The following is a 27,503-nucleotide window of genomic DNA, read 5'->3' on the forward strand; positions in this document are numbered from 1 at the left end:
AAAAATCATAAAACATTGTGATCATTGGAGAAAGGGCAGCTTTTATTTATTTATTATTTATTTAAATGTATAATATAGTTGTATATTGTATATGTATAGTTTATTTAACAGGAAAACAATATTATGGCCATCAGAAAACTCTTGGTGATTCAAGTAACTTTTATTTATTTCTTCGCTCATTTATTTTTAGTTATTTTTAATTAATTTTGATTGTTTAAAAAAAAAATTACCTTGTTGTCATGACTACACCGCAAAACATTTGGTCACGTGAAACTGTGGCTCGCGCTTTGAGTGCGTGCGGGCTGTTTGAGGCTGCGAGGCTGGTTGGTTTAGCCGGGGAGGGGCGGAGCTGTGCGAGCAGCCGGACTGCGAGGCTGAGGGATCCGCACACATTCATTTCATGGCTGGAAAGTCACTCGGCTCGTTCCCGGAACGCGTGGCTTAATGCGCTCGGCTGCTTCACTCAAACCGACCTTACCGGACGAACCGTTCACTGTACAGCGCCTCGCTCAGACTCAGACTGCGGTCTGACCCGTTTGTTTTCTACAGTAAGTGAGTAATAGGAGCCGGCGGCGAACTGAAACGCACAACTCAGCGCGTGTGGTGCGGGTTCACTTCTGTCCCTTCGGTCTCTGACAGTTTGAGGACGGAGAGAAACTGAGCCTCGGACGGGCAGAGCGCAGCAGACCTGACTCGCCTGGCTGTTGATTTCTGTGTGGATGAGCGGGAGAAACTTTACCAGTTGGGTTGTTTTTCTTTAGCTCGGATTTGAACAGAAAAGCTCCAGAATAAGCGATAAAGTCACTTTGTGTTGATTTCTGACGGGATAACCATTTCTTGTGTGCGGTAAGCTGGTCGAAGAGGGATGCGCCGCCGCGCGTACGGGACTACTCACTGAAAAGCAGCAGAGGACATCATTCAATCGTATTCCTCCTCATTTCTTCTCCATTCTGACTTTGTAAAGGACATTATTGGTGCTTGTGGCGGTACAGAAGCTGCTGCGCGGTGTATGCGGCTGTTGAGAGACAGATCACACTTCTCACGTGGAGCTGATACTGACTGAATACTGACTAAAGCCCGGGCTTGGTTAAAGGGAGCCGCAGATGTGAGTCTGGCCGGCGTTTTTGCTTTGCCTACTCGACCCTGAGATCCCCCGTAGCCTAAAAGCGCAGCACGCAGGACTGAGTGTGAGACTACTTTGAGCGATGCCGCAGGTGGGAGTGTTGGTCTTTCTCGTCCTCCTCCTGTGGATGTGTGTGTTGGGCCAGGAGCCTGCCTCCAAGGTGGTGGCGGATCGCTATGCCGTCTACTGGAACCGCACGAACCCGAGGTGAGTGTCCAAGAGCACGGAGAGCCATGTTCTTAGCTCGGTTTCTCATCCAGTGTCACTTTTAGTCTCCGGTTGTTGGTGTTTGACGTGTTACATGACGGGCATAACGGGGTTATAGCGCATATATGCTGCGTATTTACGCCTGAATGTGTGCGTAATCAGTCCACTCCAGTTGCCATGAGCGTCAATGGCGTGTAGGTCGTAAGCAACACTGCTTCACACACAGCCGGCAACACTCGCATGTGCTGAAGAAAATATGAAACCTCATTGGGAATTAGACTGAGCAGACTGGCCTTATGGCGATGTCTCTCTGTATTCTTTAAATAAACCTATTAGTTAGTGTAACTGCCTTAATAACCTGTGTATTGTAATGGGGGAAGGATTTGTAACACATACATCATTAAATAAGCGTTTTAAACATTTTACAGTAGGGCATCAGTGGTAGTTCATCAATTATATGAGCTCTTAGTAAGTAGTTTTATTACCTATCATAGCTGTTGGTCCTGGTTACTGATGACCATCACAGGCAGTGGGTCAGTATTTGTGTTTCTTGTGACTTTGCACCCTCTTCAGTTGTAGGATACAGTGTGCATGTGTGTGTGTTCACCTCAAAAAGAAGAACAGAAGGCCATGCACTCTCTTAAAATGAGAGATTATGTAGAATCGCTGAAATTACTGCACAGAAAAATAATGTGCCACACTGGGGAGTGAGCTTCACAGAAAATTTCAGCACTACTGATCTTGCCTAGAATCTGCCCAGGTCCATAAATGTGCTATAGAGGGATTGTAACTCTTACGCATCTTATACAGTGACCCCTCAGCACCGAGCACCTCCAACATCAGGAGTTTGACGCTAAGAACCTTTAAAAAATGGCAGGAGTAGTGTCCTGCGCTCTCTGAAGGAGTCCAGATCTTGCCTCTGAAAGTGAAGTGTTCCCCATTCCCCGCTCTTCCTCCTCAGTTGCCATGGGGCTGTCTCACTGTGCCCTGCGCCCCAACCCCATGCAGAGCCAGCACAATGGCCTAGGCTCGGAGTGGCCTTCAGCAGGGCCTGCTGCCCAGCCGGGGGTGTGCTCATGAGAGGGAAGCGCATGCCGAGCTCACACATTCAGCGCTAACAGCAGCACTGGGCCTGCGTTAACCATCAACCAGGGTGCACTGAGCTCCAGTTAGGGTGCAGCCCTAGGGCATGCACTGCCTGTAAGGCTAGGCAGGGCCTGTATGGGGGTACTGTATGTGTGTATGTGTGTGTGTCAGAGGCACCCTGCCTGGGTTTTGTCCGGGCCGAATGAGGCCCCTCTGGTAAATAAATGAGTTACTCTAAATGAGTGTCTCTCATTCGCATTCATGCTCTTACCCAGTGGCCTAATCCAAATCGGGCCGTGCTGTATAATGTAGCAGCACTGTCTGTCATGACCTTGAGGCCCCGATTTTGGCTATATGTCAGTCGTATCCCTCAAAACAAGTCACTTACTTTGCGGTTTTCATTACCAGAGGGAATGACTGTCTCTCTACAACGCCAGGCCTTTAAACTCGTCACAATAACTTTGACCTTATCTCAATAACTTTGAGCTTAAAGTTGAAGTTGTCTTGGTTAAAATATGAAAGATGTGCTTTCTAAACATCTGAAAGATTTGCATTTCATCAGATATTTAGCTTCTCAGGACTCCATCCACTTCTTTTGCTCTACAACAGTTGCATCCTCTCCTTTTAATGTAGCCCACTAATTGAAAATTACAGGCATTAGAAAGAGTGTTACAACAGATCAAATCCAGGTTCTAGCTAGGCATGCTGTGAAATACTAGTGCACCAGTTGGTGGCAGAATGTAATGGCATACACTGGAATGAATTTAAATGCGGCTTTAAATTGTTTAATGATACTCTGAGGACTGGAATGACTGGAGACACATTACCATTGATTTGACTGGCAATCGAATTCAGTTCTTATTATTATTATGTGCTCATGCTCAAAAGTGATCAGATCTTCCCGCTTGAAGTCTAAACACATGGAACCTGATCTACATTTGTGCAAGCTTGTCTAAACACGCCAATCCAATCAGGAACAAAAATGTGAGCAAATGTGAGTTTTGCTTCCTTAACCATGCCTACTTATGCAGTAAATTTAGTTCCAAATATGCATGTCATAAACACAGGAGTCATGTTTTCTAGAAAAAAAGCTCAGCTCTGTGGAAACAGCCACTGCTCTCTCTTTAGTCTAGTGTATAGAAATTCTTCAGGGGATTTGGAAGGAAACTGCTCCTTTAGTTTTAGAGTTTTAGAGAAGCTCAGCCATTCACATGCAAGTCCTCCTTCATCTCTACATATGGTCTCTCAGGCTTCACTGGGTTTTGGGGCTTTTGGAAAATACGGTCAGGGCCCCTTGCAATTACAAATCAGGTCAATTCAAGCTGGCACCTTTCCCTTAAATGCCTTCTGGTTCTTTTTGGGATGGGCAATTTCGTAGGAGAGAATTAGTTCTTTTAAGTGAAACTGTGGACTGAGAAGAAAAGCTAATTCGTCCTTCTATCTGCTTGTCTTTTCCTCCTCAGTTTGTGAAAAGAGTGCATGCTTGGATACCTCCAGATTAAATAATGCATTGGTAATATGTTTGTTAGTTGTCAGGCAATTTGTTGAAATGTTTTCACAAGGAAATCGGCTTGTGTTGAAAATGAGCCCTGTTTATTTGTTGCTGATTGGATGGATCAGTGGAGAATCAGGATTGAATTCCAGTCTTAATCTTCTGACTGTTTGTGTATGTGGTGCCATGGAAGCTGATACCTCTTCCCATCAAAGAGGTCCATGGAACAGGTCTAAGTACTCAACAGCTGGGGAAGGAGATCTCTGGAGGGCGAAACCTTTCCATGGTGCTGTTTTAATCTCACATAATGCCTTTCAAAGCTTTGGCTAACAGATGGGAAACACTTTTTCCTTTCAGATTGTGCAAACTTGCTTAATTCTTGGTCTGTGAGAGTGCCACAGCCTCTTTTTTTTTGTAAATGCCAGTGGCGCTCCCTTTCCGTAAGGGTCGAATTGACGAATTCAGCACTTTTCTTGCCTTTATCTGTCCTCTACAGAAATGTGAAATGGTGATGGATTTCTTGTAAAGCCCCCTTTTTTCCACCTCGTAACCCCCCGGCTCTGATGCACATCCTTAGTTAAGCGCTACGCAAAATGACCTCGAATGTTTTTCTTTATGTACTGGCTCAGTTTTAATCTCCACTTAAAAAACAAAGCCCCTTCTTTTTTTGCGGTTTGTGGTCAGTCGATGTTGTGATAGCTGCTCGGTGGTATTGTGTGGCGCCCGGTTAGCATTGTTTGCTGTGTTTACCCTGATTTTCCCTCTTCAGCCGCTCCTGGCTCCCTGCTGCTTGGTTCCGCTTCAGTTCTTCAATTAAAATAAAAAAATAAAAAAACCTTGCATACGAATATTGACTGGGTTTTAGGCCTTCGGCTCTCTCCCAGCCAGGATCCATCTTATGTGAAAGGGTGCCATTGTTCATGTCTTAGTGGACCCTTGCCAAGGTCTAAAGTATGCAAGCTTTTACACACAGGAAGGGCAGACAGGTCTTGTATGTAAGAATATGGAGGGCCATACAACAGGGGCAAGACACAGTCTAGAAGTGGCACAGCTCCTAAAGACAAAAGGCAAAAGAGGAACTGGGGGACCTTCAGGGGTCGAAGTCCACTATCCCACAGAAGAACCACTATCCTGAAGAACCCTCAAGAACTGGACCAGCAGTGCTGGAACTGTCTCAAGAGTCATGCAGTGTCAGAAGAATGATCTCTGCCAAGTGAAAGTCCTCCTGAGAGGGAACTAACACATCCTGCTGTTAGGTGACCCTTACACGCCGAGAGGTGGCTGGCCTCTTACTTCCGCTGAGTTTAGATAATGTGCTATTACTCTAATAGACAGGGGTGTGACGATACACATATTTTCAGGTTTGATTTGATTTTCTCTCAATTAAGTCAATATTCAGTATAAATCTTTGAGATGTTATGTGTTACGAGATCCTAATTATGTAGAGCTCTGATTTCTACCACACAGACTTGTTTGTCTCAGAAAAAATAATTATTTTATTTCTAAATAAAAAACTGCAAAGTAGCCTGCCATGTTTATATCTGTGATCATAAAAACAAGGGCAAATGAGCTGTAAACAATTCAATAACAAATATAATGCACTCAGATGCTTGGTTATGGTCATTGATAGCAATATTTTGAAAGAGAGCGAATTCTAGACCCTCAGAAGTGACTGAGGGACAAACTGGTGAACTTTTATTTAGACACATTTTCAATGCTCCATTGAATTTGTTTAAAATAGGCATGTCATACAGATGGAGGTGGGCAATGTGAAATTGTTGTATTGTGATTATGGCTGGGTAATATATCAGAAATATTGATATATTCAAAACAAGATATACAAGATATTAAAAAAGACGATATCCGTAATATCGTCTCTGCTACACATGTAATTATATGTGATTTAATTCCACAAAAGAACGTACATGGGTTGTTGGTGTGGAAGTGGTTTGGTTTCCGGAGGAATGAGACTCAACAGAGTACAGTCTGTGTAAATTGTGTAAATTATACTGAAGAAACATTCAGGAGCACTCTGACACATTTATAATGCCATCTCAAACAACATAATCCAGTGCAGTGTGCTGAGTGAAATACCACAAGGAGTGGTAAAAAATTACTTAGATGCACAGTTAGATATTTCTATACTATTCTATTCTATTTCAGTTAGATATATCTGCATTTCTCCTAAGCGATTTTTAGTCATATCGCCCAGCCCTCATAATATATTTGGTTACTGTGATACACAGTCATCATCAGTGCTTAAAGAACACTGACTGACTAACTACAGTTTTTATTACAAAGAGTGTAATTAGTCCAGAGTGCAACCAATTTGTAAATAAAACAAAAATTAACTAAGTATGAAAGTATTTAAAAAGAACTTTTAAAATCTGCCTCTACTGGTACAGTTTGCCTGTGTCAAAATATTGTGACAAATATTGTGTATCATTGAAATGTCTAAATATTGTGATATTGTGATGCTTTACCATGTCGCCCACCTCTAAGCAAAGATGCACAGTGATCATATAAGTTTGGCAGATAATTGATGAAAAGATTAATTGGCGTTGTCCAGTGTTAGATAATTTAATTCCAAGTCATTTTGTAGCATTTCTATTGGTCTAGATTCAAATAATGTCAGAAGGTGAACAGTGAGATTGATTCTTTTTTTAGCAATTGGCCCATGTTTCATCATTAGATTTGTAGTATTTAGGTTTTATTAGTCTCCTCAGACTTTTTAGAATGTGTAACTTTTCCCCTGAATGATCAAACCTTTTTTAGTGAATGAATATTGTTTGGGTTGCCTTAGTGATCCCTCATTCTCATGGTGGCTCTTAGCTGCTAACAGGCACTTTTCATCCGTCAGTGTTTACTCCTGGTAAACTGCTCATACTTTTAAAATGCGAGTGTTGAAATGGCTTCGCTTGGGCCTTTGAAGGTCCGGGTGAAGGTATTAACAGAGAGACTCTAAAGGACTTAAGAGGTCATCGGCCTATTGTGTGGAGACACAAAACACTTCCTCTGAACCCCTTCACCCTTCCCTCTCTCCTCCAGTGAGCCACAACCTCACCGGCCATTCATATTCATCAACCTCAGGCCCTAAAGACCCCGATAAAGCTCTTGAAAGGACCCTAAAGTTTGCTAAGCCTGCTTGATAAGCAATGGAGGAAAATGTTGCATGTGGTAACGACTGCTTCGCACATTGTATTCCAGCGGAAGAGCCGAGCGGTGCCCGAGCGATAGCCCTTTGTGCTCTTCATTACGCCACATTTGATCGCAATGGAAAATAATGAAGGAAACATTTGTCCAACAGACTAAGCTAATAAAGATGGACTGAATTGGAAAGAATTAATGAGAAAAGGGGACACGGAGGCACTGACACTGTGGCTTGTCCATTCATTCTGGAAAAAAACTGTCATGAGGGTGGATGATATGGTAGAAAGGTTACATCACAATATTTAAAGACTTTAATAGTTCTCAGACAAGATGCATCCGTAGAGGTAGTTTTTAAACCTGTTGGACAAATACTTGCCTACACTTATCCTACAAGGATTTTCATTCTAAATTTGCCCAGCCCATTTAAACAGGACTAATTACATTCCTTGTAATGAAATAAACAGCTCATCAGTATTCTTTAAGCACTGAGCACTTTCATGATATGCTCAGCAAAGCATATTGTGTATCACGGTACTAAAATCTGTCACAATATGCTAAAATATTGTCTGTCATCCACCTCTATAGGAAACCAGTGCATTCTGAAGAGTTTTGAAAGAGTCCTAAATAAGTACTGAAAATAATAGATTCATCCATATTCGGACGAAAAAGAGTGGGCCATTGTCAAGAGTGGTTTTCAAAGATGCCACACACCATGTAGTGTAATGATCACTGTTTGGCATACAAGTAAATATTTGACTCGTTTTTAGAAAAACACCACAGGCTCCCTTACAAATGAGCCTTTATGTCCTTTGTGCTAGCACCGATCTGAATCTGTCCATCAATCAGTGCACTAACAGCCCTGTCGTGTCAACATAAGGACAGTCCGTAGGGCTTCAACAGAGTCTGCAAGATACTGATTGGAGCATCATGGTGACATCATGTTCTGAACTTTATTTTGGTAACAGACTTTTATTATAAACAAAGTGCCTCCGAGGGAACTTTGGTGTAGTTTTATTGGCCTGTTAATTAAAACATAATGAAAAACAGAGCCGCTTCATGTAATTGCCCTTTTATTTGTGTCAAGTTACCTAACAGTTTGAGCGACGGAAAAGTACCGAGACGAGGTTTCTTCAGGACGACACATTGTTTTCTTAACTCTGAACACCCCGAATACCGCTGAACTTCTTTCCTGGTGTAATTTCACTTCTTTGTGTTGTAGAAAACAGATTTTTGTTTCCCACAGCTGAAAGAAAAACCAACTGAAGGCCACTGCTAACAGCTCAGCCCTTGCAAACCTGTACGTCAGAAACATCTCCTTATTGTCTTCGTGTAACTTTGAGGAACCTTTTCTGTGAGTTATTAGACATAATACAGAGCGTGTTCTCGTATTGGACGCGAGTACGCTAAGAGCTTTGGGCTCGATGAAATATTAAAAGCTGTTTGCGATCTCAGAGTCAAGTCTAGCCAACAAACCTTCACACGCAATATGTGGAAAATGAGGTCAGGACGGCCATGACTGGAATGTCGAGGTCGACATTTTGTCTTAGAGCTGTGTTGCGTTTGGCTCCACTTCCTTCTTGTCTTTTTGTCCTTTTCCATTTTGCCCTCTGTCGAGTTCCGCGCTTGTTTTTACCTTTTTATGATCACGCTTGACGCATTTGGCGCGAGTGTCAGTGTTGGTCAGACTGGAAGAGACTTAGCGTATTTGTCGCTCTCCAAGAGTTGTGTCTTCTCAGGTTGAGACAGGGTGCAGTGCGCCAGCCGCCATTTCCAAACTTGCCTCCATTTTGTTTCTCGAGCGGAACGGCTTCGGCAGATTTGGGATGGCTCCTCGGGCATGTGCTTTTTTAGGCACATCAAGGGGCTGTATATTTTTTTTCCTTGGCTCTTAATCTGTGCCGAATTTAATGCTGTGCAGTGGGTCAACACAAATTATTAGCCAAACTTTGAAACTTAGCTCGTTTAGCGCTGAGTGGATCGATCTGCAAGTTTAGCATTGATTTATTTCAAAGCCAATTAACATTCCAGCTTCTATTAACTAATCACATGCAAAGGATTTGAGTCAGAGCGACCTGCGTGACTTTAAACACTAGGTGTAAAACGCTGAGCGTCCCAGAGTATTGGCAGGGACTGCCGAAGTTGGGCTATGATGCCTGAGTGGCTGTGTGGATGGCGTGCGGGCAAGCGTGCCATGGCAGTGCCAGCGTGCCGCTCTGTGTCTCTGCACTGGTGTCCTGGCACTAGTATCACTGGTAGAGGGGAGACGCAGGCGCACGCTGGAATCACGAAAGCTTGTACTGAGTCCTTTATGCCTGCGCGGTGGCCAGGCCTCAGTTATTCTTGTGCATAATTGATGGAAAAGTTAGAATAGCAGAAGTAATGCGATGAGAGGGTGCAGCGAAGCGGCAAGGCGGACAAGCGCAGTGCTGGCAGCCAAGAGAGGGATCGCGTGCGTGGGACAGCAAACATTGGTGGGGAGGAGAGGGCATCTGGAGTAACAGGTCCTGACACAGAGCTGGGACAAAGTCTCGGTGTCCAGTCAATCAGAACCCTCCGTCTCTAAAGAGTGACCTTACGTTCAGCATTTTGGAGATACAGGAAGTCACGCTCCGTAGAGTGAGTGAAAATACAGCTATTTATCACTTTAACTAGGGATAAAAAACATGTTTACTGTGTTGAATTCTAGACTTATTGGTAATGTTTTGTAGTTTTTAAGAAGACAATTTTTTTTTTTATTCCACTTTTAATTAAAAAATAGTATTTACAAGGCGATCAGTAGTGATTGGGAAGCAGTGGGCCAATCCCCTTAGCAATATTGTCCTTTACTTGATTTACAGATGTATATCACACCTTTTACAGCTACTACAAAGAGGTGCTAATAGCCGAACAACTCGGCTTTGTCTCACTAACAATGAGCCGTGACGGCCGCTAGCCTGGATCATCCTGTTTCAAAGCAGCCTCACAAACCTTCCCAAAACTCTGGTTCGGCAGGATATCTCAGGGATATCTCATGGATACTGTTTCTGCCCAGAAACCGAAACTAAATCCTCCCACATTATGACTAAGAAACTGTCGAATCTGACAGGCTTGCAAGAATGATGATTCATGACGTAAAGCTCCTTTCGTAAACTTACAGAAAACATTAATGGTACATGTATCATTTCTGTATATGTGTAATGTCTTCTTTAAATTTTAATAAATATATACTTTCTATAAAGCAAGCTAGAATTACATCACTTGAATTAGATTAAGTTGATGAATTTAGTGTTTATGTAAACACTTATTAAAATTATTACCTGGATTATTATTTTACAACGATATCTGGTTTGAGTCTATTACCACTAATTAAAAGTGTTTTTTTAGCCTGTGGATACTAGCTCTATCTAAAAAACCATATGTCCGTAGCACAGAATCTCAGAATATTTACATATGGAATCAGGCAGATTTTAAAATTTTTATGCAAAGTTTACATTCCTGTTGACAATAGAGAGAAAGCTGTCTGTAAGAATGGCCTCTGTTAAAACAACAATTTTATTTGCTATATATATTATGGGCTAATATTTCAAAATATAGTTTAATAGTACTGAATCAGCGTAATAAAGTATAAAATGCATGATGTTACTATGTATATTGAATATAAATGGTAAAGGTACGCTTAATTTACACTTTACACTCTATAGTAAAATCAATTTATATACTCTTAATGTAAGTAACATGATGTTACTATTTACACTATTTACACTGATGTTACATTCAGTTTATATAGCAGTTTTTTACTGAGTAAGGCAAAGAAAAGCAGTCAGAAAAGAATATCTCTGTAATGTAAAGCAAACCATCTGTCCTGTCCATAAATATTGCAGAGAACCTATAAAGACTTCCGATGGAAACATAAGCACCAAATGTGCTCAGGAAACAAATAAAGCAACTTTATGACCGCACCTAAAGCCCCTGGCCCTTTCCAGTCTGCTGAAGAGACCTGACTCCACATCCCTCTATGTCCTCATATACACAGCTTATGTCTTTACTAAAATTGGGTGGGTTTTACACACCTATTTTTAACATTAAGTAATAAGTACTTTTTGTGATTGTTTAAAAGCCTGTTCAGGAGGAATTAAAATGTAGACAGTCTAGAAATGGTTTACTGAAGTCAACAAAATATTATACACATGTTTTAAAGTTGTATTGAGTAGGTTTGTTTAGGGAAAGAAAGCCTTTTAACTACATTTAAGTACATTTAAGTCATACATATTCAAAATGTAAATATTTTTTATGTATTACGGTTAAAAATATTTGAAAAAGTTTATATAAATATAAAATATAAAATGATTTTACAGTAAAAATGAAAAAAAAAACACTTTTAACCAAAATATATTTTGCCAATAAACAACATTTGTTTTGTAATTTTCATATTTGTCATGTTTACTATGCATTTTTATTAATTTTGTGATGGCTTATCACTGGTCTCTTTTCGTTTTTCCATGTTCTAAAAATAACCTTTATTTCTTTATATATATACATTACAATTGTTTTATTTTATCAGTGTTTTTAAAACTTATTTTTTTTTGTGAATCTGAATTTCTTGATTTTGCATATAAATATGTGGTAATATGGTAATAAGGTAATATGAGGTTTAGTATATTGTGGTACTGATTGTATGATCTTGTTATTTTTGTTATTTTTCTTTTAAATGATAAAATTCTTTTAAATGATAAAATCACATTTTTAATTACTTAATACTTAATGCTTAATGCTTTACTGAGGTTTCCTTTAGGAGTTCTTATTTTCTTCACTTATGTGTGAGTGTAGTAGTGGACATGCACAGATACTAAAGAGTTAAATGCAACCCTTTCGTGACTGCCTTTCACTCACTCACTTGTCTCTTATGGTCCTCTGAGCATCACAAATGATCGGAGGCTAAAAGAGACCCTGCTGTAAGGGGGAAAAGTGGTCTTAGTATGCGTGACCATAGCTTTAGTCACATGGAAGTGAGAACTGACTTGCTGAGGTGCAGACACGCAATGCACATGGGACTTTTAAATGGCTTAGCCAACACTACTCACACATTTCCTGCTGAGCTTTGCTTCAAACAGGAATTCCTCATTGTTTTCCCCCCTATTGTCTGTGGGTTTTCTTCTCCATTAATTGGATTGAAGGAAAATTCATTCAAATGTAGATGTTCTTGGGTATTATCAATAGTCCAGTATTGGGTTGTAAGGTAATACTGCATCTTGAGAAGTTGGTCTTGAGAAGTCACTTACCTCCAGTGCTGTGTTATTTCATTTCATTTCATCCTTTCATTCTTTAATGAAGTAGTGTCTGGAATATGACAGCTTTGGTGCTACAATATAATGGCTGTAGACTTCGTTAAACTAGGTCACGAAATGGAAAAATCGGTGGGGGAGTGGTCAGAAAGGACTACCAATAGAATGGCTGATACACACTCTGCAGATGTAGGGTAACCAATAAGATTTTGAGGGGCTGAATAATTTCAGGCAGATCGGGGTGGCGGGCTGTGGTAACCTGAAGAGGCTAGATGCAGTGCATGTTAATCTTTATCACTGTCAGCATTTACTGGTTTACACTGGCTTAGCTGGAGTGGTCTGCATTAAATTCATATCAAGATAGAAGGGGAATGGACTGCTGCTGTTGAATTTGCATTTAATTGTTGAGCTGGACTTGGAGTACAGCTAGACCAGTGTCATTATGGATTGTTAGAACTTAGGTCTCAAGCAAACACAGATTTGTTTTTCTATAGTGTCACATTGTGGACTGATGCATATATTTCAAATGTATCATTGCTTTCACACTGCAAAAACCTTATATCTGAAAAATGAAGAAGGAAATAACTTTCAAAGTACGTCAGTCATTTTGGAGCATTTCTATTAGTACCTTCATCATAAAATGTCTGTAAATGTTCTGTAAAAAAAAGAACAACTTCCAGATTCTAATCATGTAAATGCAAGGTTTTTGCACGATAGCTATATAGATATATACATTGCATATATATATATATATATATATATATATATATATATATATATATATATATATATATATATACATTTCATTCATGCAGTCACAATTTTATTTATTTGAAAAAGCAAGCTGCGCTTCAGATGGTGTAAACATGATTAATAGAAATGGTCCAAATTTAATTTGATCACATTTGAATATTATTACACTATGATTTTTAATGTTAAATGCTAAAATCATTAATTTGTTTATTTATTTATTTTGCATATTTGGGAGATGCAAGTTTTTCTATGTATATATATTTTTATTATTTTAATGTTATTATATCTTATTATGTGTAATGACTTTCTAAGACTCTAAACCCAACCCTATCTGAACCTCAGTAACTAAAAGACATTTGTAAAACGTACTACTTTATTTGTTTCTGACAGGTCGATTCTGATTATTCAGTTTTTTTCAGGTTTTCCTACAAAACATATGAAAGCAAACACATACACACCCCCTCCTGAAGACTTCTCGCTCTCTCTGAGAGATCCGGTGTGAATGTGAGAACGTTACAGGAGGCGGGGGCCTCCCTCAGATTCATGGCCCTCCCCCAGCTCTCTCTCACTCTTTCTCTCTCTCTAGCTTGTCGCCAAGCGTCTGCCATGGCCGCTGCGCTGACTGCGTTTTAAGGGCTGATATCAGATACATGAGGGATGAAATAGCTTAGACTGTGCTGCAGCCCCGGCTCAGCTGAGCTCTAACCCCCTTTCATTGTCCGCCGTCTCTCTGATGTCATTTCCCTTGCCTCTGGCAACCCTGATGAACTGATAATAATCTATTGCCGCCGACTTTCGTGTCCTCGTAATCCCGGCACGCATTCCGCACTTGTTGTTTCCCTGAGAGCTGGGGTACACGTCTGATATTGATGTTATATTATATGAGCCTCCCACAGCTTTGGCTTCCCAATGGGGTTCCAAATCACTTCCTGCCCGTGTCTCACCTTATCTTCTATCTCATTACGATGTGTTTTCTCTGATTTGTGTCTCATTGTGTTCGGTGTGTACGCCAGTGCTACCTGTCTGAAAGCGATATTGCCACTGCATTGCCACATGGTGCACGTGCTGAGCGCCTTCAGTGGGACCAGATGCTCTTCAGATGATTGGGGAAGCACTGCATGATTTTAATTTGAATCTCCACTCTCACACACACAGGCCTGCTAATTTCATTTGCTGTGGAAATGTGTGAGCAGACAAGGTGGAGACGCTACTGAAGTTAGCCCGCATTCACCAGTTCCACTTGCTGCCATTGTTACCCTTATCAGGGTCCGGCAAGTCCTGCCCTGTTTGTGCACTTTTAACCCTTAGAAATTGAGTCGCTGCTTTGACTCTTGCTGTACTGTTCAGGTAAAATTAATATTATTTGGTCATATAGTGATTTATATATTTACTTTGGTTTACATTGTGTAGAGTTGTCTCAATACTAGACTTTTTTGATACTGATAAAAGCCAGATGTAGTGTGACAGTGCTAGATACTAAACGATACTGGGGTAAAAATGTAAAAACACATGCCACCACATGTTTATTGGTCTGACAATGCAAAATACAATGATTCTTCAAGGGTTCTTTTGATTGTGTATAGAACAATACCATCTCAAAACAATATTTGGAGGCTTAAATGGTTCTGAGTAAAGGATTTTTCTGTTTTTTGGTACAAATAACTAGTAAATGAATCTATATAGTGCTAAACTATTCTATGGTAAGAGTTAAATAATATCTTTTTAGTACTATATTGTTGCTGTCACACAAAAAAAATCTTCATTTTTGACCTAATGAATTCAATCTGGCAGTTATTATTTATATTGTATCAAAATTCAAGATGAATGGACCAATAGAAATAAAATGTTTTTTTACATTGAGTTCCATTGAAAGTTAAGACGGTTTTATACTTCTCCTAGGAAGTTATTTCTGCTATTTTGGAGATCAGGGTTTTAGCGTTACAGCGACGATTTGTAACCTTTTGGTTAGATTGTAAGGTTCTCTTTGGTTTTAATTTAAGAAGAAGACAAATCTAAGAAAAGTAACCAATAAAATAAAATAAAAACATCTGTTTAAAGCATTATTATAGCATAGGGTACTAGAGATCTAGAAGCATGGGTTCATTAAGTTTATTAATGCCAAAAAACATTTGAAAACATTTGTACGGCAGAAATACTGTCACAAGACCTTACGCTCTGTGTCGTGCTATGACATTTATTGCACATTACGGGTTATGAATCGGTATCTACATGCAAAGAAAGGCAAACTGGCAAAAGTTATAACAGTGGGGAAAAAGCCAGGAACCACTGGTGGTTCAGAGTAGTTTAAGGGGTTGTTTAATAATAGTTTGACACACAGATATGTTTTAAAACCCCCTGTAAGAAACTCTTCACTACATCCAGTTCATCAAGTACACATTATCCTCAAATACCATGGCCCTGGGATATGTTTGGAAATGTATAACTACTTCTTTCTGTTAATTTCAAAGTCAATCAAAAATGACAAAATTATTTTATTTTCTTTACACAAAGAAAAACTTTACATGTGACAGTAATTTACCATGTATTAAAATCCTGAAATACAAAAATGTGACATCTACTGAAAGTTTACAGTCTACACTTTCTCCTCTTCATTTTGACGAACTCCATGCTTTCTTCATAATGTTTGTTCTTCTTAAGTATGAATCAGCTTGCACATTTTATTTTACATGACGTCTCGGACCTGAGCGTGAGCTTCTCCAAAAAAACTTTATTCGGCTAAGCCTGAAACGGAATACTTTGAGCAAATCTACAATGCCTAATCTGATCACGCAACATTGAAAGGAGAACGGAATATTTACTTTGGTGCCCTCACGCTCAAGAGTGTGTTTTTCACAGCCTTTCGTTACGCTCCGGAATGGAAATGACGCCTGTGGAAGCCGACGTGCAATCTGGAGTCCAGCAGTTCATTATTCCTGGCTTTTCTCACCCTGAGACGAGGGGAAAAATGGCTCCGGTCTTTGTGAGGCAGAAGAAGGAGCTGGAGGCTGACCTTGTGGCAGCGGTGTGATGTTAGATCCAGAGGTTTATGGGCCTGGGTCAGGCTTTCATGACTATGTGTCCTGTACTGAGAAGCAATGCTCTGAACCCTGTGGGGGGGACGTGGCCCATGCTAATCAGTGCTCAGCTGTCTGATATGTTTATGATGCATTTAGAATGTTTTATGCCTGCTGGTCAGTGTGTGTGTATCCGTGTGTGTGTGTGAATCAGCTTGCTTGGCTAAAAGTAACAATTTAGGCTGATTCATGGAGCTTTTCGTTTCGGGGTTAGAGTTGCGGTAAATATGAAGGTCACCTTGAACTTGCAAAATGTGGAAGGCTGTGTTTTTTCTGTAGCTTTCATCTGTATATTTGGTCTTCCCTTGAGAAGGTCTGTAAAGTTCTGGAAAGGTGCAGATTCTGACCTTTCAGTCAAAACCACATATCTGTTATATTATTTCTTAATAAGTGAAACTTTGATTAACATTGCAAACAAAAAACTAAATAAATGGAAAAAGGCTCAGAATGGGATGTGGACATGTGGATATACAGTGGAGCTTGAAAGTAAATGGAATTAATGGCTTGGCTACATTATTAAATATTGTGTATTGTAATCAAAGTGTATATATATATATATATATATATATATATATATATATATGTGTGTACATACGGTTCATGTTTTTGGACATTGCGTAATCCCTGCTTTAAGCAAGCTTTAGATTTGACTAGACAAAGAACAACTTATGCACTGTTCACTGGTGTCTTTTAGTAAGAGGTCAAGTTGGGTGTATTTTTAGAGACTAAATAAGTTTGTTTGTGTTTGGCAAGTCTGGCCATTATTCAGCTCTGTTGGCTGCTGGCTCTATTCGTCTAACCCCGGCACAGCTGAGAGATTTGCAGTGTCAGGGAGAAGTCAGTTCAGTCCTCAGCAGTCAATAGGCTCTGCTCTTGTGGCCAGATGACTGAACAGATATCCCAGGACTTGGAGTACTTTCCAGATGGAAAACGAAGTTAGAGATTCTTTGTGTCTTCAGCTTACAAAGGAATTATGGTTCTGCCTTGGTTCTCATCACTTATTTTCTCACAGTATGAACTGCCACCTTGCGCTGTGTTGAAGATGGGCTGATGGAAGCGACCTGACCAGTCTTTGCTAATGACCTGTGCGCAATGATTATTAGGGGAGCTGGGCACATCCAGTTAGTCAAACGCAGCACCTTCGACTTTCCTTTATTCCAGGACCTGCCGCATGTAATCATCGCAAAACAACACCAGGAAACAAACGAGTGAAAATATAATATCGGACACAGCTCCGACAGCTGCTGATGAAGGCCACGCTCAACAAACAGCCTCGCAGAATTCTCCAATTAGAGAGCACAAAAACAGATGACATAATTACCCTGAGGAGCCCACTGTCTTTTAGGTGCTAATTGAATCAGCATATTTGCCAAAAGGTGCGTCCATGTAGGCAGGAGCGATGGGCTGAGAGAAAGAGAGAGAGCGAGAACAGTCTGCTCAGACCCATGACTGTGTTAAACCCACAGGCATTTTTACAGGGCATGCTGATGGTGTTTTGAGAGAGAATATGCTAACCGTGTGATATGTGATATATCTGATAGTGAATCATGTGTCATACTCTCTTGAGGCTCATCAAATCAGCAAGCTATGTGTGTATCCCTCTTAAAGGGGTTGTGTGGAAACAGCACTTAGCCAAATGAGCCTTGATGAAAGACTGCATGGCTCTTTCTTAGGGCAATTATCCCTGATAACTATTGAGAGTGCATTGAAATGGCTGTTTAGGTTCTTCCATCTAGGTTCTGCCCTTTGATTGGCTTTGAAGGCAAAGGTTAGAAGGTTTCTTAATGTGCTATTGGTTCTGTTTTTGTCCAGGTACTCTATCTTTGAGTAGATAGCCTATGTAAGTAGATGAGAGAAAGAAAGGAGTGAACGAAATCATAGTAAATGAGGGCAGACAACAAGCACTTTTGTCCATGCAGTCCAGAATACAAGCATCTAATAATGTGTGACACCTAGCTCTGGCCCAGGGAAAAGCTTTCTGAGCTTAGCGGGAATGGAAAAGCTATGCTCAGTCTCATAACGCTGTTCTTTATCTCGCTGTTTATGTCGGAAGATTCAATCCATCAATAAGCAAAGCCTCCATTTCAGAGAGTCATGGAGTTAATGGCAGTGTGTGAGAGACTGTGGTTTTGAGTGCTTTTGGCCCATTAGCTGCATAAATAAACGTCACGGCCAGGCATTTGTATTGTGTGAGTGAACAAATAAACACAAACTCTGGGAGTGATTGGAATCTGGGGCCGGAGTAAAAACTCCACCCTTTGTATGTGTGTGAGTGTTTCCCCCTTCAGTCAGCATAACATAAGCTGTTTCGCACAGATGGAGGAAACTACATACCAAGAGTGTGACTATCAGCACCATCACAGGGATTTTTCTTCGCTGCCTCTCACCTCCACATGCTTTTTTTCTCACCCCATCCAGCAAGGAGGTCACACTAGAGCCTAGTAAAAAAGATCAGCCCATATCCTAGACACTAAGACCCTTCTATATGACAATTGGCCATTGATATTGGCTGATTTTTAGGTAACTCAAATTGACTGATAACAGTAACTTTCAACAGAAAGATGTTTACATTAGATGGTAAAATGGGTGAAGATGGGTGAATCAAATTTTGTAAGTGCAAGTTTCACCTGGACACTTTAAGCTAAAAGCCATTAGCAAGTCATGGTTGGATTCTCACAGCATTGTGGCAATTGTAGTGGATTTATGAATATCGCTGTGATATCTGTAGTCTTGCTGCCGTGCGAGGAGAGAATGGCTTGTTCGGTTATCTTTCCTTTCTTTATCTCATACTGTTCTGTTTGCAGTGAAATGACTGAAAAACGCTGCAAACTGCCATTCTGGTCTTTTTACTTTTTTTTTTTAAATGTATGACATCATATTGAATTGGACGAGGATGGTGTGTTGGCATTGTTGGATAGGTGTAGGGTTAGTATGTGTGGAAACATGTCAAACATGCTACTGTTTACACACTACAGGCTGTACCAGCTACCTCAGGGGGGTTATAAGAGACTAGGTAAAACAAACCTAGTGCACAACTGAACAACTGTCTGTTCAGAATAAATGAAAAGGAAGTACCAGACTCCGAACCATGATGTCCAAATCACGGTCTGAACCGAACTTAGTAAGTAAATATTTCGAAATAAAGAGCTTAATAAATTTTTTGTATTTTTAAAAGGCTAACTATTTGATCTTTATCAGTTTCACTGATACTCAGGGTTTCAGGATCAGTGTCTAAAACTAAAAAATGACGTGACATAAAAAAATAACAAAAAAGTTTACCATAAAAATAACATTCCAACACAAAAATCCATTTTGCGTTTAAGAAAATTATTGTAAAATACAGAAAATAAGAGATACAAAAACTGCAGTCAGTTATTGTATTTTACCCCCCCCCTCCCCATCCTGTATAGTTAATGTAAGTATCAGGATTGTTCACATCGGCCTCTGTTAGATATGCTATATATATATGCTATATATTTTATAATGGCAGCTGTCTCTCACAGCAGCCGCTTCTCATATCTGACTTCAGTTCCATCCTCATATGTTCAGCTAGCTAGATTACCTGCTAATCCCATATTGCCCTGACTCACAAAGCGTGGATTTTTCACTTGAACACCTTGAGAAGTGTTTAAGCGTGCATCGGTGCATGAGCTTCTGAGTGTGAGCGCTCACGCATGCCCTTTGAGTGCCCGGCTAATTGTGTGTGTCTAAAAAGGCCTTTGTTGCAGTTTCCTGTACAGAAAAATCAGTGGGCAGGGTCAGGCGGCCCAAGCTCACCCTGCATGCCAGGACAAGCGGCACTTTTGTTGCTTGTCATGACCCCATTCAGCCCTCCATCACCGGAACAAAGTGGCCCCCACTGACCCCAGCACAGAGCCTGAAAGCCGCAGAGCTAGTAGTGCGAAAACATCCCAACATTAACAGACTCAACTCAGAACAGTCCTACTTTGGTTGTACTGTACTTTAAGTCCCTGTATTTAATTACATCATGAGTCAGGAACAGATTTAGGTAAATTATAATTTGTAGAAAATGCCATAAAATTAATATTGCCATCTTCCTTCTTATTACACATTTATTTCTGAAAGTAGCATAACCAAAACTAGACCTATTACTTTATAGCTAGAGATATACTTGCTGTTTGACCATGCATTCACGCAGACAACCAGCTGCATCATGAACGTAACTGTTCACATACTTGCCTATGTGCCAAGTGTGTTACTGGAGGCTTTTACCTGAAGCGCAGAACAGAGCTCACTGACCAGGTTTCCACAAAGACTTAATACAGATAATACTAATAATACTGATCTCTCGCCAGCTTTTCTGACAAGCATATTTGTAAATGTACAGAGGCAAGGGCACATCATACAGGTCGGGAAATTGCGCACACAGCCTTTATTGAAGATGTTCCGCCATTTTAAGTGCCTGCATCTAGCCCCTACCGTTTATGTGTATACTGCGGATGTGTATACTGCGGATGTGAATACGCGGGGCAGCCAACATGGTACATGAACACGTAGTTTACAGCAAGTATATCTCTAGAAATAGAAGCTACGCACAACTGTCATCGGTACAGTAGTAATAGTAACAGTAGGTAATAGTAGTAAGATGCCTAGTCTACTGTCCTAGATAAAGATGTGGTTCTAATAAATTATTTATTAGTCATTATGCTATTAATTGTGCATGTAAATGACCTCAAATGTCAGCTATGATAAAAAATAATTTAAATAACTTCCCAATCATGTTATTCTACTAATATTCTTGATCCATTGATCCATATTCTAATTATTAGTTTCATAGAGAAATACACCTCTAACTAAACAATGCTTCCAAAGGCCTCTAAGGCTAAATGCTGTTACGCACATTACTTATTAAATGTTATTTGCGTACTACATAGTACATTAAAAAAAGTTGTTGGTTAGCTAAACACTTATTTTTAAAATATATATATATATATGATTTTTAAAAACATATTCAAGTACAATGTGCAGGATTGTGACCATTTTTGTCTTCTGCATTTGTAAGTGCCATTAGTGCCATTACTGTTACTTTTAGATACACATTTGAAGTGAAGGGCTTGAAGTGAAGTGTTTGTTAAATGAAAAATTTTGAATATATATTGGTTTACAGTTTTAGTACCCGTATTGGAAAATATAAAGTGATGTACCATCTTTAACAAAACACCATCATGGTGAAAATAGAAGCTAAGTAGATATTTTCCCATGGTGTGCTCTGGCCATGACAGTGGTTAGCAGACAAGAGTCTGGAGGCTATGGGCTGATGAAACTATGCCGCTCAGAATGCCATCTTGGGCGTTCCGTCGCTTTCACTTGTGGCTGCAGAAATGTCTGCTGGATGTGCAAATAATCCCGATGATTAACTCGGCCTGTCGTTGGTGCCGTGATGTGGCGTGGCCTGAAAGCTGCTTTTATGAGCCTGTATATTGCTGAGTGAATCAGGCTGTAAAGCTGTCTGGACATAAAGTGCACAGCCCTGTGTGCTGTCTGCCTTTCATATACATGGACCTGCTCATGTCCACTGCTGCCATTACCCCGCTACTAGCTATATATTAAGTGAAAATGCATAAACGTTGGAATTTGTCCTGTTGGTCAACATCTGGCTCGTTTTAGCCATGCTGTTCAGCTCACGAGCATTCTGAGGTGCATAATGAAATATGATTGCACAGGAAGCGGATAGATCGGTGTTTAGCGAGAACAGCGTGCACAAAACTATTCATGGAACAGTTGTCATGGTACCAGTAAACATGGTTACTTATTTTTTGGGCTGCGGCTAGGTAGTGTTTGGGTGTTCGGGTGTTTGGACACACTGGTTTCCTTAATACGGTTGCCGTCAGTGCGCTGACGGCCACTGCTGACTTTAGACTCCAAACGTCCTCTCCAGCATATCTTGACTGCAAGCTGAAACGTCGCACTAAATGGCCGCCCTGGGTTCACTGCCAGACAAAAAAGAAACCTTCGATCCCTGTGAGATTTCCTGTGGGAATTACAAATACACTGAAGTACAAAAAAAAGGGAGTGAATCCCCCTCTGCCCCCGTGCTAAAAAAGGGGATGGTGTATACAATTATGGTTCAAATGAATGAGCATTGTGAAGTGACCGGTCCACCCCATTTACATTCGCACTGAATACACCGAAGCGCCTATTAAACCTTGTGGTGCCCAGAACATAAAAGGTTTCATTGTGGCACCAAAGAAATTCAAGTGACACCTAATCACAAAATAAAAGGCCTGAAAATCCCAGGATCTCACAGCAATCTCTCTGGGTTATCTTGAGGCAGCGTGACCTTTGTGACATTGATAGGATTTTACACACACATACAAAAGTGGCTAAGCAGACACAGGCTACACACACAAACATGCCGGAGTACACATTCACACGAATAAGCCCAAGTGCACACCATTTCTGAGTGTGAGTGTGTGTGTCCATCGTGGTGTGCACTTCTCTTTGAAGCTGTGGGGATCTTTGGGCAGACAGCTTCATGGTGTTGCTCTCTGCTGCTAGTTTCTGGAAAAGCACAGAGCTGGCCTTGGAGCTCCGCTGCTTGAACCAGAGAAAATAGACCTGAAACATATTATATGTTTTCATAACATTTTATACGAGTCGAAACTAGCAATGACATCTTTTTTTTCCCTCCACGTTTGATGGCCAGTGGCCACTTCATAAAAATTTGATGGTGCATTGAAAGCATCGCATGCGTGCTGTTAATGTCTCTCTACTGTGGCATTGGCTGGACGGCGGTCGAGTCAGCCCAAAAGCACCCAGACTTCTCCCAGCCTCTCCATTTCGCTGACAGTTGCCTCTCATGTGAGGCCAAACATGTGCTTTCTTTTAATATTGGTCCTGTGATAACCTACAGCGTCTTCTTCTCTGACGCCTTCATTTTTCCTCGAGCTGTAAATAAAATAAACATCTCTTTTTTTTTTGGCACATGGAGCCAGACGGATGAGGTGTTCCCGTCTCCTGTTTTAAATCATCGGCCCATGCAAAAGGCCTGCAACAAGGGTGCGCGTGGGCCGACTGCGTGGAGCAACGCAGTTTGCAAGCTGATCATTAGCAGTGGGCTCCAGACTTCATCTTCTCTGTGCTTCAGCTCATCCTCCACACCAACTGTGAGACCCAGATGCCCCTGTAGCGGGGCAGCTGGGCCTTTTCTGCTTCATTGTGACGCACCCAGACCTGCCGTTAGCTGGAGCTGATATTACAATGAAAGATTTTTCTATGATATAAGAATGTACATTTTGGATTCCTTAACCTGAGCACAGCACACAACACCATCCGTGTTCTGTATGGGCCAGAATAAGAACCCATCGTTGCTGCTGAGCAAAAAATCTCAATTTTTCAGTTTTTCCATTTTTCAATTTTTGACATATTTTGAATCTGACATCATAATAAATCAACAATTTGATTTTCATTGACTTCCATTTAAAGTTAAGCCATTCTCCTGTAAAGGTGTCATTTTCAAGATACAGGTTTCCAACAATGGTCATAGTTGGCTCAAGAGAAAGAACGCCAATGCCAAATGATTGCAAAAATACTTCAACATGATCAACATGATTGTCATTGGATTTTAGACCAAGACAGCCAATTGCAGGTAATACGTCTTGTTATGTCTTTGGAAAGTTACACATGTCCACTTGCCCTTACATCTATTTCTCTCTGCCTATCAGGGAATTGTAGAAATAGCACATGCTATGCTTTTTATCAGTCATCTGCTCCAGTCACTAAACCAGTGCAGCTTTCAGGAGTCTATGACCCATATGCTTCATGGTTTGGGTGGCTGGTGAAACGCTCCTTTGCGGCATCATGTGTAAATGAGTGGCTCAGGGCTCATCAGTGTTGGGATTTGCAGGTTTTTAGTGATGTCCTAACAGATAGCGCCGACTGACGCTGACCTTTCCTTTGCTGAAATCTGCCACGTCTCAAATGCCACTCATCTCTGCATGACAAGTACGAGTGCCATCCAGCACCACATAGTGTGAATGTCAACCGCATACAGAAACATTCAGGATCATTCTTTCAGCCCGCCCCCCACCTACCCACCCCCCCGTTCAAGCGAGGAGCCTTCGATGTCGATGAAAGAGAATAGGTACATGGCGACGGCCCTTACCACTTGTTCTCCTGCAGATCCCCTATGAAAAGGTGGATTGTTCTCCTGCCAACCTCTGACTGGGATAATTACTGTGTACAACACAATGTCGATCTCTGTATGAGCAGCCTGGGATTTTTTGTTGTTGTTTTATGTGTGGTTGTTTGCCGGCTCCTTTGTTAACAGTGTGAGAACTTAAACCGCCCAGTGGTATCAGACGCATTATCAGCATTCCTGTCTGTTTGTCGTCTCGTGATCTCATTTGCGCACCGTATCAGCTCTGAAATGCCCGCAGAGCTTTCGTCTGCAGCCTAATGGCACCAGTATAGGATGGCTGAGGCCTGTGCCAGCGCTGCCTTAGGTGTGGGCTGCGGAAGTTGTGTGAGCTGCTCACACAAGCCCTCGCCTAGCACTGTTAGCACTGTAGACTTTTAGAAACTGGCCTGACCGGGATTCTCTGAGTCACATGGTGTCGTTTAAGTTTCACTGGAGGCCCTCAGGGAGGCAATGCATAATTTTTTTGCGTGTACTGTATTTGCATAGAAGTGCACATATGTTCACACATACACACACATGCAGCTGAAACCACAGTTTCTGTAGAATGTTTTACTTAACAGATGATAAAAGATGAAAAGAGTTTGGACAAACACATTGTGCCTCTTGCAGGCCAAGATAAATCCCATAAAGGCTCTTGGGCGATTGAAATGCTTCTTGCACTCCGTCCATTATTGTCTTGGAGAGTGAAGGGGGGCACTGAGAGCGAAAAAAATCCTTATCTATCTATAACGCACCATGTGCTTTTGATGAAAGCAGCATGAGTATTGTTATCTATACATTAACAGGAAGGGGTATGACCTCATCGGGGCATGACTTTACCCCTCCGGCGTTCACCACCCGTCCCCCGCCAGAGCCAGAGAGCAGCTCGAATGACACCTCGTTATCCTAGATCTGTGGAACGCTCACAAAAAGATCAATATTTCATAGGGATATGCTTTTAATCTTGATCACCCAGCAGCATATTGGTGAGGGGCCAGCATACCCAGCTCATCTTTTTTTTTTCAGGAGATCTGTGTGTCCATTCCTGTGACCTGACGTTCACAGTGACGCACAATGACTCGATAATAAGACCGGACTGTGGGACTTCAGGAGTGAAGGCAGCTTTAGACAGTAAGCTGTTAGCGCTCCTTTATGAGAGAGCTGAACTCTTCTGGTTTGATTTAAATCCCTGCTCTAGAGCTGTAGAGCTCTCTATATTGGTAAAGTCAGAAGCTAAAGAGCCTGCTTTACAACAAGCGATGCAGAGTGAAGTCAAGGTGAACCCAGTTTCTACCCAACACTCCTAAAAAATTAAGGTGGTAGGCTTTAAGGCTTATGCCATTGAAGAACAACTTTTGGCTTCTTGAAGTATGTTTCGATAGATGATTTCTTGAGAACATGAGATATGTGAGAGTGAAGAACCTTTTGAAGGATGTCATTAGGATGGCTGCCTCTGTAGAAATTCCACCACTTAGAAAAAGCAAGCAAGATTGAGTAGATTCCAACCAGGCCAAACCGTAGGCCGTGGTTGCTTCCAATGTGTTCATGAGTTACGTGTGTCCATCCCCCCTTCATGTTGCCTTCTCAGACTGTGTGTCTAAAAGGCTTGCTGTGCAGTATGGAAACTCAGCTCGACGAGACGTATGAATCACTGACCGCTCTGAAACTGCACATTTGGTCACCATAAGGTTGTGGCAGTGCTTTGTGGCAACATCAAAGCTGCCCAGGCCAGTACACATTAATCCCTGACTGGGAGAGGAGATTGCAGGAGAGGAGCCCTGTGTCCGTCACAGTATTAAAAACACTGCTGGTGCTGCTGCTGCTGTTGCTGCTGCTGCTGCTGCTGCTGCTTGTCATCTCCGCCCTCCACAAGGCATTTATGGGCTAGATTTATTAGCCTTTGACCTGCTAGGTTAGCAAGGAGTGCTGCAGAATGGCAAGACACAAAGCAGAGAGAGTGAGCAGAGGTCCTGATCAATACTACTGAAGTGCACTCCATTTGGCTAATGGACATGGTGTCATAACTGTTCTTCCTGAGTGAAGTGTCATGCGGTTATATGCGAACTGTCAGGAAACAGGATTTTATGTCGAGTCGTGAGGGACACCTCAGAACCATCTTACCGCACCATGCATTTCCAGCTGGTAATAGCAATCTCTGGCCGAATGTCACACCCAGAGATACTCGTTGAGAGACAGGGATGGGAACCTAATGGCATTAGACTTTAATTGACCATCTAATTAATGAGTTCATGGATGGTTATGTCTTCTCATTTGCCAGTCAGTCAATCATTAGTTGGTCAATGTTATTTTATACTGTGCATTTTAAAGGCAATTTGCTCGTATGCAGACACTCCAGTTTACAGGGGGAAAATCCTGAAGGCTACAACAAGGAGCTAGGCCACCCAGACAGATGCATTTCCGCAGGCTGAACAATGTGATGGAAACTACACCCATATAAACACTCTCTCACTCTCTTATGACATCTGAATGGCTCAGGTAGAAGATTGAGACTCTTGAGACTCGCTGATGTCCTCTGTCTGTTTATATAATTGCTCAGGCATATTATGGGCCCATAATAGAGCATCACTGGCAGCCCAAGGCTAGGAGTATTTCTCAAGTTTTGTCTGCTGTCTCAGCTATCAAGCTGCGAGATGCATTAAGTGTCTGCACGTTGAGTCCTTGTGCATCGCAGGTCATAGTCAGGCTTCAGCCAGCCTCGCACGCTCCTGGCAGACATCTGCAGCGTGTTAGCGCTGTTCAGTAGAAACATGTGCGAGCGCTGTAATAAATAAGCGGCCCATTGCCGCACGCTAACAAGCCCGAGCCCGGCACCGTGCATTAGTAATGCAACCTTCACTCTGCAAGAAGGGGACTAGCAGCGGAGCATGGATGCTTAAGCAGATGCGTGCCTGCCGGAGGCTCATCCGCTTCCCTCCTCTGGATCTGCCAGATGGGGGTTATTGATGGCCAGCCACCGTGCGCCGGCAAGCGGCGTAGTCATTAGCAGAGCGCTGGTGAGAAGGGGAGATGGGGAGAGAGGGAGATAGAGAGATAGAAAGAGACAGAGAGAGAGGGGAATAAAAAGGGAGACAAAAACAAATCTCTCAGGGCTCATTCATCAAGCAGGTCCACCGCATGCCTTCCCAGGACTTGATTCAAGTAAGGGAAAGAAAGAGAATGAGCGAGAATGAACAGGACTACAGAGTAGGGTAGGCTA

At 41.5% G+C, this 27,503-nt stretch overlaps 1 protein-coding gene across 1 annotated transcript in view; it reads left to right on the top strand.

Moving 5' to 3' along the window:
• The first annotated feature begins 410 nt into the window (after positions 1-410).
• Positions 411-27,503, top strand: part of efna5a (ephrin-A5a) — a 56,471-nt gene continuing 29,378 nt past the window's right edge. The window contains exon 1 of the mRNA XM_072662375.1: positions 411-1,330. Coding sequence (XP_072518476.1) covers positions 1,206-1,330 — 125 coding nt within the window. The 5' untranslated portion in view covers positions 411-1,205. The remainder of the gene's footprint in view (positions 1,331-27,503) is intronic.

This window comes from Salminus brasiliensis, chromosome 18, assembly GCF_030463535.1.
Source record: "Salminus brasiliensis chromosome 18, fSalBra1.hap2, whole genome shotgun sequence".
Classification (NCBI taxonomy): domain Eukaryota; kingdom Metazoa; phylum Chordata; class Actinopteri; order Characiformes; family Bryconidae; genus Salminus; species Salminus brasiliensis.